Raw genomic sequence first — 15755 nt, 5'->3', positions numbered from 1 at the left:
GTTTGATGGACGTCAGGAGAACACTACCTTCCTGAATGCATAGCGCCAACTTTAAAGTTTGGTGGAGGAGGAATAATGGTCTGGGACTGTTTTTCATGGTTCGGGCTAGGCCCCTTAGTTCCAGAAGGGAACTCTTAATGCTACAGCATACAATGACATTCTAGATGATTCTGTGCTTTCAACTTTGTGGCAAGTTTGGGGAAGGCACTTTCTGTTTCAGCTTGACAATAATCCCGTGCACAAAGTGAGATCCATACAGAATTGGTTTGTCGAGATCGGTGTGGAACTTGACTGGCCTACACAGAGACCTGACCTCAACCACATCTAATACCTTTGGGATGAATTGGAACGCCGACTGCGAGCCAGGCCTAATCGCACAATATCAGTGTCCGACCTCACTAACACTTGTGGCTAAATTAAAGCAAGTCCCTGCAGCAATGTTCCAACATCTAGTGGAAAGCCTTCAAAGAAGAGTAGAGGCTGTTATATTAGCAAAAGGGCAAACAACTCCATATTAATGCCCATGATTTTGGAATGAGATTTTCGATGAGCACATTTCCACATACTTTTGGTCATGTAGTTTACGTTTAATGATAAGCCTTGCATCATTAAGCTTTTCTCATTAATGGGAATCATTAAAACAAAAATGACAGACATGTTCTTTAGCTGAACGCAAACATATTACATTTATTCGATGGCATGTACCTGTTCAAAGTTATCTACAAATTATTTTTTCCTTTTACCAATGGAGAAAAAGTTCAAAAGTAACTTACCAGTGCTTGGTAGATCTGGGCTCAAACAAGACCTTCAAGAGAAAAGGCAAGAAGAAATAAAGAAAGAAAAAACACATTATTAATAGACAATCAAATCAAGTTGTTGGAAATCGATGGCAAATGACTGCTACTGTGAGTACAGCTACCCAGAGATGAGAGATTGAGAGCAGAAAGAAAGCAGTAGATTTTCCCAGCAGTAGAAACAGAGGTAACGTGATAGGTGGTGTTAGGATATTAAACAGAATGTGTCCCTAACGGCACCCTATTCCCTATTATGCACAACTTTTGACCAGGGACCAGGGAACAACTCAATTCAAATATAGTGCACTCCATAGGGAATCGGGTGCCATTTGGGACATAACCACAGAAATCAGAGTTTCTAACAGAGAGAATTGCCCAATCTAAGGCATAACAGACTGCTAGACCTTAACAGTAAACAACAACAATAGGAGTGATTCATTCGCCCTGGCGAGCGTATAGAGGCGAGCGCTGGTCACATGGAGTGTCCACGGCCAGGATACACGCAGCAACCACAAAACAGACCTTTGGGTTCTAATCTCCTGTCACGCTCTGCTGCCTGGCCAGAGAGCTTAGAGTCTGTGCTTAGGCCATCAGAGATTGGAGGAATAGAAGGGAGGGAGGGTGAATCTATAGGTTTCTATATGAGCCTGCGTGTGTGTTATAGTTGAAGTCGGAAGTTTACATAGACTTAGGTTAGTCATTAAAGCTCGTTTTTCAACCACTACACAAATTTCTTGTTATCAAACTATAGTTTTGGCAAGTCGGATAGGACATCTACTTTGTGCATGACACAAGTCATTTTTCCAACAATTGTTTACAGACAGATTATTTCACTGTCACAATTCCAGTTGGTCAGAAGTTTACAAACACTAAGTTGATTGTGCCTTTAAACAGATTGGAAAATTCCAGAAAATGATGTCATGGCTTTAGAAGCTTCTGATAGGCTAATTGACATCATTTGAGTCAATTGGAGGTGTACCTGTGGATGTATTTCAAGGCCTACCTTCAAACTCAGTGCTTCTTCGCTTGACATCATGGGAAAATCTAAAGAAATCAGCCAAGACCTCAGGAAAAAAAATAGTGGACCACCACAAGTCTGGTTCATCCTTGGGAGCAATTTCCAAACGCCTAACGATACCACGTTCATCTGTACAAACAATAGTACGCAAGTACAAACACCATGGGACCACACAGCCGTCATACCGCTCAGGAAGGAGACGCGTTCTGTCTCCTAGAGATGAGCGTACTTTGGTGCGAAAAGTGCAAGTCAATCCCAGAACAACAGCGAAGGTCCTTGTGAAGGTGCTGGAGGATACAGGTACCAAAGTATCTATATCCACAGTAAAACGAGTCCTATAGCGACATAACCTGAAAAGCCGCTCAGCAAGGAAGAAGCCACTGCTCCAAAACCACCATAAAAAAGCCAGACTACTGTTTCCATTTGGCAATGGTTCACTGACTTTTGACTTCAACTTTTGACTTCCTATGAAATCATATTGCAAATGGACAAAACATATGCCTTATGGACATGTAAAAAAAAATTATGACAAAATATGACAAAATTATGTTCATACAGATCTTATACATGTATAATTGACAAATAATGGAAAGAATTCGGTCCAGAAAGCACTTTAAGAGGGTGATACATTTTTTCACATTTTCTAAATTTGACCCTTGGGTCTTGACTTGATGTGCATTTGCAATATGAACATTTACGGTGGAGCACGCTCACCATCTATTGGATTTTTGCTGTGTGACACTTGGCATTTGCAATATGTTTTGAATGAAACCGCATCCAAATGAGTGGTATTGTACATCGTGTATATGTTTCGTACGGTGCCAATAAGATCCCATTCATTTTCATCCATTTCAGGGGGTTATTCCCTTACTGACATAAGACAGGGAATTTTTACTAGGATTAATTCAGGAATTGTGAAAAACTGAGTTTAAATGTATTTGGCTAAGGTGTATGTAAACTTCCAATTTCAACTGTATGGCGTCCACATCACCAACAAACTAACATGGTCCAAGCACACCAAGACAGTCGTGAAGAGGGCACGACAAAACCTATTCCCCCTCAGGAGACTGAAAAGATTTGGCATAGTTCCTCAGATCCTCAAAATGTTCTATATAGCTGCACCATCGAGAGCATCCTGACTGGTTGCATCACTGCCTGGTATGGCAACTGCTCGGCCTCCGACCACAAGGCACTACAGAGGGTAGTGCGTATGGCCCAGTACATCACCGGGGCCAAGCTCCTGCCATCCAGGACCTCTATACCAGGCAGTGTCAGAGAAAGGCCTTACAATTGTCACTCCAGCCACCCTATTCATCAACTGTTCTCTCTGTTACCGCACGGCAAGCTGTACAAGAGCATCAAGTCTAGGTCCAGGAGGCTTCTAAACTTAAACAACCATGCCATAAGACTCCTGAACATTTAATCAAATGGCTACCCAGACTACTTGCATTGCCCCCCCCCCCCCTTTTACGTCGCTGCTACTGTCAGTTATTATCTATGCATAGTCACTTTAATAACTCTACCTACATGTACATATTACCTCAACTAACCGGTGCCCCTGCACATTGACTCTGTACCGGTACCCCCTGTATATAGCCTCGCTATTGTTATTTTACTGCTGCTCTTTAATTATTTGTTACTTTTATTTATTTTTTTAGGTATTTTTCTTAAAACTGCATTCTTGTTTAAGGGCTTATAAGTAAGCATTTCAATGTAAGGTCTACACCTGTTGTATTCGCTGTATGTGACAAATACAATTTGATTTTAATAAAAAGGCAACACACATCTTACTGTACATCAGGAACAGTACATGCGGCCGGAGGGAGAAAGCATAGGTTTCTGGATTAATCTGTGTGAATGTTTGTGTGTAAATTCCTATAGAGCAGACTAGACCCTCTATACCTCTTTACCCCTGAGAAAAGATGAGGACTAATTCCTTTTGATTGCCATGCATTAACCACGGCACACCAACCCACAGTACCTATCAGACCGGTGTCTCTCAGCGGTGGTGATGGGCTGGGTCCTAAACCTCTCGGAGGTCTTTCTACTCTCTCCAGGCGAGATCTAGAGTCTGGGCCTGCGGCCCCTGTCCCCCTTCCATGGGACCACTATATTGTCCCGCACCTCTCTCCAGGGGACCTCCGTCCCCCCTGGGTACACCCACTTTATTTCCTCCTCTCTTTGGGGCACAACAAAGAGACGGAGAAGGGTCAGGGCGATGAAGAAAGGAAAGAAAAATAGCAGGGTGAGAGAACAAAAGTAAGAGCAGGAAAATAGTAATTTAAGAATTGAAGCATACTTTTCATTTGTTTCCCCACACAGAATCCCAACCCCTGGTTTTATAATTGGAGGAGCACTGAAGGCCACACTCATGCAGAAGTTTGCTTGATTTGCCACTATGTTGTGTTAGATACACACACACACAATACTGTCCATCAGGTAAGCCCCAAGAGAAAGCAACAAGTCAAACCTCCTCGCGCGAAACACACTACTGCTAGCGTTAGTGATTGGATGAGAGTTTCTATAAGTAGAAGAAACAGTTAAGAATAATCAAAAGTATTATTTCAGTCAGGAGGTTGGTGTTAGCTAGGTAGTGCAGGGCAGTGAGTGAGTTCCAGATAAAAGCCAGCAGCAGTTCCCAGCAGTACGCATTGAAGAACTATACTGTATCATCTTTTAGATGAGTGTTTCTACACGTTAGAAACAGTGAAAACAATCACACTGATTATCATTTCGTGTTAGGCAGCGGATGAGTGAGTTCCAAACAGAGAAGCCAGCAGCAGCTCTTAGCAGAATGCATTGTAGAGCAGCACTGTATTACAGAACCACCTACAGCTCAGGTTTCCTGACGACTGGGGCAGTAGCAGTCGTAGCACTTTCCAGGTAGGAGTGACGAAGCTTGGCCACAGAGATAAGAGCGTCCCTGGTCTCCCTGGTCTCTAGTGGGCTCTGGTCTGCATTTCTGATCCCATCTTCAATGGCCTCCCTCTGCAGGCCTGCTGCCTCTTTGTGCGACCATGGCCCCTGGGGCCCAGTGTCGGACGAGGAGCGGATGGAGGAGATGAAGGCGTCAGTGGTCATTGTGGTGGCGGTTGGGCCTCCTCCCCTGTTCTGGATGTGGGTGGAGGCAGGGGCAACCCCTCTCTGGATGTAGATGGCGTTGTCACTCCACGGTTGTTGGCCCTTCTCCCTGGAGGCTCTGAGCTCTGCTCTGACCTCGGCGGCCTGCAGGCGGGTCATAGGTTGTTCCGTAGGTCTGATTGGTTCGGGGTCTGTGTCCGATTCCTCCCATCTCATCCTGGTTTTCCCTCCCCCTCTTCCCATGTACCCTCCTCTGGGCTCAGCCTCCCTCCCCTGTCCTACTCCCTGGACTCCTCTGATCTCTGATGGCAGCACAGCTTTCCTGCTCTTCAGTAGTCCCTCAGTCTTCACCTCCTGTCTGCCCTCCCTAGGGGCTCTCCTCTTCTCCTCTTCTTCCACTTCTCCCTCCATCTCCTCTTCCTCCTCTGGCGGAGGCTGTTGGGATTGCTGTGCCCTGGAACCGGGGTCAGTGGTCATGGACAGATAGCTGGGGTCATCACTCTGCCCAGAACGGGTGAGCTGAGGCTGGTGGTGAGAGTAGGTCTTGGGGCCTGGAGGGTCAGTGGTAGTATACGGCGGAGCCTGGGGGTCATGGTGGTAGGCTGTGGAGCGGGTGGTGATCTGGAGGTGTCTCCTGTACAGGGGGGCCTCAGGGACATGGTGGCCCAGCTCTGGACTCCTCTTTCGAACTCCCTCCTCCCTGGCCAGTCTTTCCCTAAATCTGATTCTTTAGGGAGAGACAGAGGGTTTACAACACACTCCAGTTTGTACTGAAACTCAGAGAGTGCAGAGAGATAAATTATGGTAAATGCCCAACACATCCCCTTCCTTCAGCCACAAACATACCCTTGCCCCCATCCCTCCCTCACCTCCTCCCTTCCCCGCCTCCTTCCCCTCTCTTATTCAAGCGTGGCTCCATTAAGAGAAAACGGTCAAAATGTCATCAACGATATAACCCAGAAATATGAATGTAATACCATCTGACCAGTGAGATACTAATGAGAAACACATGATGAACACCAAGTAAACAAACTTAAACAAACAGGGAATCAATCGGATGCAGAGCATAGACAGATCACATGCTGGATGATGGTGGGGGTCGGTTGGTTGACAACACGCTAGGCTACAGCTGTTGTCAGGTGGTGGCTAATGCTTTTCCAACAGTAGTTAAATATAAAACAGTAGCTCTTTCCCATAAGACTTGATTTTGTGGTTCTGGGAGAGTTAAAGCCAGCAGTATTGTACAGGTTAATCTCTCTGGAAGACGGCTAGCATATGGCATAAAAACACTCAGCTCTTCGCCATTTTACTATAGTACATCGAAGATGTTCATGGAACAGTTGACAGAGTGCCCTCTCCTTATTTTCCTTTCCCTCTTCACTGGCCTCTACTACTCAAGGTCCGGGAAGACTCTTCCACAGCAGTCTTCCACAGCTGAGCAGGCCTGGGCCTGGATTCACATAGCATATCTTCAGAAGAAAACTGCCGTTTTTCCCCTTAAAGGCCCAGTGCAGTCAGCAACGTGATTTTCCTGTGTTTTATATACATTTCCACACTATGAAGTTGTAATAATACTGTGAAATTGTGAAAATAATGATAATGCCCTTTTAGTGTAAGACCTGTTTGAAAAGAATGCCTGAAATTCCAGCCTGTGTTGGTGGGATGGGAGCTTTGGCCTGCCTGGGGACATCACCAGCAGTAAATTAGTAAGACCAATAAGAGAGTTCCAAACCGCTCTGCCAATAACAGCTAGTTTTCAGTTTTCTCCTCCCCACTCAGACAATCGTAACAAATATCTTGCTTAAGAAATTGCTCTTTGTAAGAAGCTATTTTGTTTATTTTTGACCATTTCAATCGAAAACAATCACAGTAAGGTACTTAATTGTTACGCAGAAATAATTTGATATCGAGATGAAAACAGCTGCATTGGACCTTTAACTATAGACTTATGAGGAAAGTTAAGCAAAGTTGCTATTCCTCATTTTGTGAATATGGTGGGTAACAGGGCCAAGGTCTGGCTGTGGAAGGTTAGCTTAGTCTGCTTTTCTCCTCATCTCTGAACGACACATTTCTTTATGACTAAATCCGGTAATCAGGTTTAGTGGGTCAGAAATGGTCTACTATGATATCAAAAGACCTGTCAATGTCTTGAATATAGACATTTAGTCAGCATAACTCTACTGGACTCCATTGTTTGTCTGTAATCACAAAGTTACTACTGCTTTGAGCACAGATCCAATGATCTGATTGTGGAAGTCTAGAAAAAGGAAATGAAGAGGAGCTAATGGCGCTAACAGCAATACTTTTTCCAGCTCTAATTTCACATTTCTCTGACTGTGTGTGTGGGCCTGAGTGAGAGAGGATACATTACTGGATATATCTGCTGAGTCAAGACAGAGAGGAGTGGGGGATGAGTCGTGACAAAAAAAAAAATTCCCCCACTATCTGACTCCCAGCATCATCCTCCTCTCTCCCTCAGTCTAGCCTAGTCAGCAGGGAAACATGGAGAAACAGAGAGAGTACCTCAATAGAGCACTTACTGTAAGTAACTCTACAACTCTAAGTCATTGAGATAGAAACGTCTGTAGTCATTGGACAACCTGAATGGAGGTGGGGAGGGGGGAAATTTGGTCAATAAAACGAAACCACAGCAACACCCATTAATGTTGATGGGGGGTGAGGTCAGATGCGGCAATGCCATGATGGGATAGGTTAAGAGATGGGAATGTGGAGGGGATGGAGGGAGGGTCAGACACACCCTGTACCTGGAGGGCCAGTTGATAAGGGACTGGGCGTTGCCTGCCGAATCAGTCTGGAGGAACCAATCACTGGGTGGTTTCACTTCCGGGCTGTACCAATGGGACGGGAGATGCAGTGAGTCAGCGACACACTTGGGTTATGTCCAAAATGGCACCCTATTATTCCCATGTAGTGCATTACATTTGACCAGAGCCCTGTGGAGCTCTGGTCAAAAGTAGTGCACTATATAGGGAATAGGGTGTAAATTTGGACGCACACTGGGTGAGTGAGTGGCTAGTGGCTAGACTGCCCAGCGTTTCACTTGTAGCACACACACACACGATTGACTTCGTATTGAACTTGATCAAAAAAGACCATCCATCTGCCTGGTACTTCAATGGATATCCCATTCTCTAGTAGTCTAGTGCAAGCTCTGTTATGATACTGGTATTTGGAGAAATGTCAACAAACGATGAAATACGAAACAAATCCTCTCCAGGAAGGTTAATCAAAATGAACAATGAACATACTGCACATCAATTGGGCCTTAAGAAAATAATAGGACCATACAGACCAGTGGGGAGAACGGCTCATAATAATGGCTGGATTTGAGCCAATGGAATGGCATCAAACCATGTGCTTGATGTATTTGATACCATTCCACCGATTCCTCTCCAGCCATTACCATGAGCCCGTCCTCCCCAATTAAGGTGCCACCAACCTCCTGTAATACAGACATAACACAAAACAGCAGCATGTATTGCAATGCACACAGTGTACTGTACATGTTCAGTGCCTTCATAATAAGTTACATGGACTCACTCTGTGTGCAATAATATTGGTTAACATGATTTTTTAATAACTACCCCTCAGTCAAGTAGTGAATTTCAAACACATATTCAACCAGTCCAGGAAGGTTTTCCAACGCCTCGCAAAGAAGGGCACCGCTTGGAATATATATATATATATATATATATATATATATATATATATATATATATATATATATATATATATATATATATATATATATATATATATATATATACACACACACTGCTCAAAAAAATAAAGGGAACACTTAAACAACACAATACAATATATATATATATATATATATTATATATATATATATATATACACACACTGCTCAAAAAAATAAAGGGAACACTTAAACAACACAATGTAACTCCATGTCAATCACACTCTACTTAGGAAGCAACACTGATTGACAATACATTTCACATGCTGTTGTGCAAATGGAATAGACAACAGGTGGAAATTATAGGCAATCAGCAAGACACCCCCAATAAAGGAGTGGTTCTGCAGGTGGGGACCACAGACCACTTCTCAGTTCCTATGCTTCCTGGCTGATGTTTTGGTCACTTTTGAATGCTGGCGGTGCTTTCACTCTAGTGGTAGCATGAGACGGAGTCTACAACCCACACAAGTGGCTCAGGTAGTGCAGCTCATCCAGGATGGCACAAAGAAGGTTTGCTGTGTCTGTCAGCGTAGTGTCCAGAGCATGGAGGCGCTACCAGGAGACAGGCCAGTACATCAGGAGACGTGGAGGAGGCCGTAGGAGGGCAACAACCCAGCAGCAGGACCGCTACCTCCGCCTTTGTGCAAGGAGGAGCAGGAGAAGCACTGCCAGAGCCCTGCAAAATGACCTCCAGCAGGCCACAAATGTGCATGTGTCTGCTCAAATGGTCAGAAACAGACTCCATGAGGGTGGTATGAGGGCCCGACGTCCACAGGTGGGGGTTGTGCTTACAGCCCAACACCGTGCAGGACGTTTGGCATTTGCCAGAGAACACCAAGATTGGCAAATTCGCCACTGGCGCCCTGTGCTCTTCACAGATGAAAGCAGGTTCACACTGAGCACATGTGACAGACGTGACAGAGTCTGGAGACGCCGTGGAGAACGTTCTGCTGCCTGCAACATCCTCCAGCATGACCGGTTTGGCGGTGGGTCAGTCATGGTGTGGGGTGGCATTTCTTTGGGGGGCCGCACAGCCCTCCATGTGCTCGCCAGAGGTAGCCTGACTGCCATTAGGTACCGAGATGAGATCCTCAGACCCCTTGTGAGACCATATGCTGGTGCGGTTGGCCCTGGGTTCCTCCTAATGCAAGACAATGCTAGACCTCATGTGGCTGGAGTGTGTCAGCAGTTCCTGCAAGAGGAAGGCATTGATGCTATGGACTGGCCCGCCCATTCCCCAGACCTGAATCCAATTGAGCACATCTGGGACATCGTGTCTCGCTCCATCCACCAATGCCACATTGCACCACAGACTGTCCAGGAGTTGGCGGATGCTTTTGTCCAGGTCTAGGAGGAGATCCCTCAGGAGACCATCCGCCACCTCATCAGGAGCATGCCCAGGCGTTGTAGGGAGGTCATACATGCACGTGGAGGCCACACACACTACTGAGCCTCATTTTGACTTGTTTTAAGGATATTACATCAAAGTTGGATCAGCCTGTAGTGTGGTTTTCCACTATAATTTTGAGTGTGACTCCAAATCCAGACCTCCACGGGTTGATAAATTGTATTTCCATTGATTATTTTAGTGTGATTTTGTTGTCAGCACATTCATCTATGCAAAGAAAAAAGTATTTAATAAGATTATTTCTTTCATTCAGATCTAGGATGTGTTGTTTAAGTGTTCCCTTTATTTTTTTGAGCAGTATATATAAAAAAAAGCAGAATGAATATCCCTTTGAGCATGGTGAAGTTATTAATAAGGCTTTGGATGGTGTATTTTATACACTCAGGCACTGCAAAGATAGAGGCGTCCTTCCCAACTCAGTTGCCATAGAGTAAGGAAACTGCTTACGGATTTCATCATAAGGCAAGTCATTTTAAATACAGTTTAATGGCTTTAATGCAACAAAATGTGGAACAAGGAAAGGGGGTTGAATTCTTTATAAAGGCACTGTATATGGGAAATAATTGGTATACATTCAACTGATGTAGCCTATTGTAAACACTGCACGTGCATGATTTGGTCCTAAAAAAGGAAGGCAAAGATCCCAGTGTAGTCCTGTCCCATGTGGCTACATGGTATATGTCCTTCCTTATCTATCTGTCTTAACGATATCCAGAGCCATAACTTCCTAGTATAGATGGCTGTACTGGACTGAGAATAGGCATTTGACTTATCTATTCTATACACAAAGGAGAGATATTTACATAAATAGTCATAGGTCTTTCTGTAGAGGAGAACAAAAGTAAGGAAGCAGGGTGTCGCAGGATGATATGTGACCGACCGGCTCGGTCCTATGTATCAAAATTTGAAATTGTGTTTTTTTTACATTGGATAAAAGTAGAGACTCAGAGCTAGAAAAGGGTATATCATCGCAGTGCTAGCTGTGTAACTAAAGATCCTGGTTTGATACCAGGTTGTGTTGCAGCAAGCCACGACCGGGAGACCCATGAGGCGACGCACAATTGGCCCAGTGTCGTCCGAGTTAGGGGAGGGTTTGGCCGGCCGGGATGTCCTTGTCCCATTGCGCTCTAGCGACTCCTGTGGTGGGCCGAGCGCATGCATGCTGACATGGTTGCCAGGTGTATGGTGTTTCCTCCAATACATTGGTGCGGCTGGCTTCCGGGTTAAGCGTGCATTGTGCCAAGAAGCAGTGCCGCTTGGCAGGGTTGTGTTTCAGAGGACGCATGGCTCTCAACCTTGGCCTCTCCCAAGTCCGCACGGGAGTTGCAGCGATGGGACAAACTGTAACTACCAATTAGATATGACGAAATTGGGGAGAAAAATGTGGTAAACAAAAAAAATGTAAGAAAATAAATGACAGAGAGCGAAAGAGAGAGGATGAGAAAAAAGAGAGCTAGTGAGTGATAGACAACTAGCCCTCTTCTCCATGACCTAAACCCTAAACTCTTTCTCCAGGCCGGCGGTTTGGCATGGTGTTGCTGGCCTTTATCAGTCCCAGCTGTGTCTCTGTATGCTGTCATAGTTCTGACCGAGGAGTCACACAGTGCGCCCCGTAACCCAACACCCCTTCTGATGGTTAACGCAACACAGCTGCTGCTAAGTTTTGAAACCCGAGAGTGAGATACAGAGACAGCGAGAGAGAGTGAGAGAGAGCGACAGAGAGAGAGCGACAGACACAGAGAGAGACAGATGAGGGAAAGAGTAACGCCTGGTGGGATGTGGAATATAAATGTCCCCCTTAGTGAGTCAACATTTACTACCAGCAGGGTAGAGCTAGGCCAAGAGCTGGCTGTTAAAATAAGACTGAGGGACTGGAGTATGAAGAGCACTGGAAAAAACATTGGAAAATACAATGTCTCCGGACATCGAACTGCATTGGCCAGGACTGTGAATGTCAAATGAAGAATTCCTTAACTATTTGGTGAGGATATATAACATTGACAGTGCCATTTTTTAGAACATGACACCATTACAGTTTCACCTCCTGAAATAAAGGGCTTTGGGTGACTTCGGCTCAGTCATAAGCTGTGTTCGAAGACCCATACTAACATACTGTATACTAATACTTAATGAGTATATACTGCATACTATTGGTTAATTTTAGTATACTGTAAACAAACAGTATCCTTTCAGTTGAGCGTACTAGCTCTTCGCCGGTGTACCGGAAGTTGATGCTGTTGCTATGCAACCTTTTGCTAGCATAACAAATTACTAGTTAGACATTTTACGACTTCAGGTGTGTTATTAAATTCAATATGGAGTGCCAGAGTGCGTGTGCTGTCAGATTGTAAATTCAGAGCGTCTCGCTCTGGGAGAGTACACTCGACCCACAGGCTGAGGAGTAGGGTTGATTTAAGCATTCTGACCATACAACCTCAGTCAAGCACCCAAGCTAGCATTGGCTAGCTTGCTAGTTACTTCCAGACACAAATGAGACCACTCTAATCATTTTACTCGCTCTAGCAGAGCCGGTTAGGCAGTTTTCATGTGCTGCTGGCAACAATTTAATTACGTTTTTTTGCCGACATTTACTGACACCGGCCATATTCAAATGGGTGTTGAGCACTAGTAAATTCATTGAGCTCTCGTACACTCAGACAAGAGTGCTCTGAAACAGATTAGATAGCCAGAGCAAATTTACGAAAGCACCCGAATGTCCATTGAGAACGCACAATGACGATACCATTTAGCTAAGAACAACAAGAAAAATCTCAATAAACATTGGATAGTTAGCAATTAGACAGCCTATAGTTAATATACTGGCAAGTTTGATGTATTATTAGCCAACTAACCGGTACATACTGCTGTAATGATACGTTATGTGGTTCGTAAGGACAGCGTAGCTAACAAATTGTCAGCCATCATAACGTGTAAGGTAACCTATTTGAAAAGTCATTACTTAATTACATTGTTCAACATTTTCTTAACATTTCTCATAATTAGTTAAATGAATTTGTATTCGCTCTCGTCGTACTTTGGCTGCATATTTTCCGTCATTTTCTTCAAATCTGAAAACGATGTGAAGCCACGCCCATTTCCTGAAGAATTGCATTATGGGCCCTAAAGTACAGAAACAGTGTCCTCTGCGTGTATATTTCATATTTTGGCAAATTTAGTACAACATCCGGGAACTTTTGGCATACTAACTATATCCATGCTATGACCAATAAGCATACTACATACTTCATTCACGTCACAAATAGTACGGTTAGTGCGGTTAGTATGAGGATTCGAACACAGCTCTAGTCTGATAACAACTGTGCAATTATAGCAGATTCTTAATATAATTCAACTAAATCACCAAAGCAACTCCTTTTATCTAGTCTAACTTATCTTAACAGTACAGGTTGCTGTTAAACATGAAAGACATGCAGCAGCAACATCAATGCCTGATCTGAGGTCAGTTCAGATTTAAGTCCTCTCAGTCCCAGCTGCGTGTCTGTTTGAACCCTTTTGGACTGACTGAGCCTGCCTGCGCTGCACTTTAATTCCACTCCAGACAACTGCTCTGGGTTCAGATTGCTGTTTGAAATCATGTGTGCGTCTCAGTGGGGTCAAAAGTAGTGCACTATATAGGGAATAGGGTGCCATTTGGGACACATTCAATGTTCCTGCCAAGAGGACGATCTTGTGAGGGGACGAGCGAAGAGTGGGCTGCAAGCCTAATGGATGATGTGTCATCTTCCAGTCCCAAACACAGCCCACCCATCCTTCCACAGGAGGACATTAAAAACCAGACACACGGGAGTGTCTCCTCACGCACACGCTAACACACAAACACACAGTCACACACACGCACGCAGACATAGGGCCGGGGTCAGAGAGGGGGACAGGCTCTGGGCTGGAGCGAGCACAGGCACTGTAGTTCTGTTAAAGGCATCTAGGAGATGCAGTGTGTGTGTGTGTGTGTGTGTGTGTGTGTGTGTGTGTGTGTGTGTGTGTGTGTGTGTGTGTGTGTGTGTGTGTGTGTGTGTGTGTGTGTGTGTGTGTGTGTGGGAGAGATACAGAGACTCTCTCTTTCTCTCCATCTGTTATGTTTACAGAAAGGGGACCGAGAAAGAGCGAGGCAGATCTAGACATAGTGTAGGAGGTAGAGCCACTCACCCCTGTCTGCTGAGGATGTTGTGGGCCTGTTGCTCTATGAACAGGTCCCCAGGGGACACCTCCTGTTTGGGGGAGGGCAGCAAGGACTTCGGGCCAGTCTTGGGTGAGCTGGGGGGCAACCCCATGATGGTGTTGTCCTTAGCAATGGGCACTTTGGCAGAGGTCGACGACGTCAGATCCATGTAGGTGGAGGAAGATGGCGGCTGCGGCTCGGGGGCTTTGATGTTCCTCTCCTGCTGAGCCGCCCTGCGCTGGTTCTCCAGGTTCTCCACCCTCTCCCTCTCCGTGAACGAGTCCACCCTGGATCGCCCCTGGCCAGGCTTGCCGTAGCCCTGTGGTGGGGGGGCCACTCTACCCACCCTGGATCTACTAGATGTGTAGGAGTGTTCGTCCCCCACAGACTCTGCCCTGCATCGTGTTTCTGGGTGTGCGTAGCCCTGTTGCCTCTCAGAGGAAGAAGCCAACTCCTTGCGTCCACAGGAGGCACTGTATCGGGAAGAGAAGTGGTCGGTGACAGTGGTGTCTGGCTCTTGGTCCAGCGAGATACCATAGCGCTCGGCCAGCTGGCGACGCCTTTCTGCCTTGTAGCGGGCAATCCGCTCCACCTTGGAGTCCAGGTCGGTACCAGCGGGGTCTGTGGGTTCGGTGAGGACGGTCTGGGTCTGTTCCTCGAGTCTGCACCGGGCTCTGGACTGCCTCTCTGGAGCAGTGACCTGCTGATTGGTCATCATCTCTGGACTCTCCATGTCCTCCTTACTGTAACGTTGTACTGTGACTGGGGATAGAGGGAGAGACCATTACTGCTTCAGACTATTACATTATGTATGGACTAAAACACTACGCAAGTAATATTTAATGCATGATGTCAATGTATATCTTGCAAATGACTTAATACTGTAAGCAAATATTGACCAAATTCATATTAAAAAGCATGGCTCAGGTTTCTTTATTGATATGCTATATGGAGCTCTAACTATGCTCTAGTTCTGTCATTCTGTGGATTGCATAAGTAGCTGATGCAGCCATGTAGGAACTCCAGGTACAAGTTTAGTGAGTAGGTGACTGTATTCTGTTGTGCCTAGGTGTCCTTGTCCCCACTGACACAGGGTACTGTGTGTGTGTGTGTGTGTCCTCACCGACACAGGGGTCACAGGTGTCCGAGGCACGTGTGTAACGGGGTGTGTCTTCCTCTACCAGCCGATTGGTCACCAGACCTGGGCAGCTGGGTAATATGGCGGGATGCACCTCACTCTCTATGCCCTCCAACCGCCGGGCAATCCTCTCCTTCCTACACAGTCAGACACAGAGTCAGATACACACACAGTGACACACACACACGTTCTCATCCATCACAATCATCATTCAAATATCTGCCGGCTGCATTACATGGTTGATGGAGCTGAATGTCTCGGTTGTACCTGTTCATTTCCCAGTCACAGCTAGTGCTTGGGCTGATGCCTTCAAAACGCTTCCTCAACTCTGAAACTGGACAGATGAAAACACAGGCAGGTTAAACAAGATAAAACTGGAAAGTAGTGAATAAAGTTTATTCAATTCAGTAGTCATTAT

General features: G+C 45.4%; 1 protein-coding gene across 6 annotated transcripts in view; it reads right to left on the bottom strand.

The window, feature by feature from the left end:
* Positions 1 to 15755, bottom strand: part of LOC106590044 (supervillin) — a 174883-nt gene that overhangs the window by 85545 nt on the left and 73583 nt on the right. For 5 of the 6 annotated variants that reach the window (XM_045710634.2, XM_082970651.1, XM_045710635.2 and 2 more), the window contains exons 4-8: positions 15605 to 15671; positions 15323 to 15474; positions 14187 to 14961; positions 4646 to 5620; positions 774 to 805 (exon numbers count right to left, since the gene is read on the bottom strand). In XM_045710634.2, the coding sequence (XP_045566590.2) occupies positions 774 to 805; positions 4646 to 5620; positions 14187 to 14961; positions 15323 to 15474; positions 15605 to 15671 (2001 nt within the window). The remainder of the gene's footprint in view (positions 1 to 773; positions 806 to 4645; positions 5621 to 14186; positions 14962 to 15322; positions 15475 to 15604; positions 15672 to 15755) is intronic. The other variant, XM_082970653.1, reaches the window with a different exon arrangement.

The sequence above is a fragment of the Salmo salar genome, chromosome 29 (assembly GCF_965601325.2).
Source record: "Salmo salar chromosome 29, fSalSal1, whole genome shotgun sequence".
Lineage (NCBI taxonomy): Eukaryota > Metazoa > Chordata > Actinopteri > Salmoniformes > Salmonidae > Salmo > Salmo salar.
Note: the sequence above shows the minus strand (reverse complement) of the source record. Positions and strands in the feature narration are given on the sequence as shown.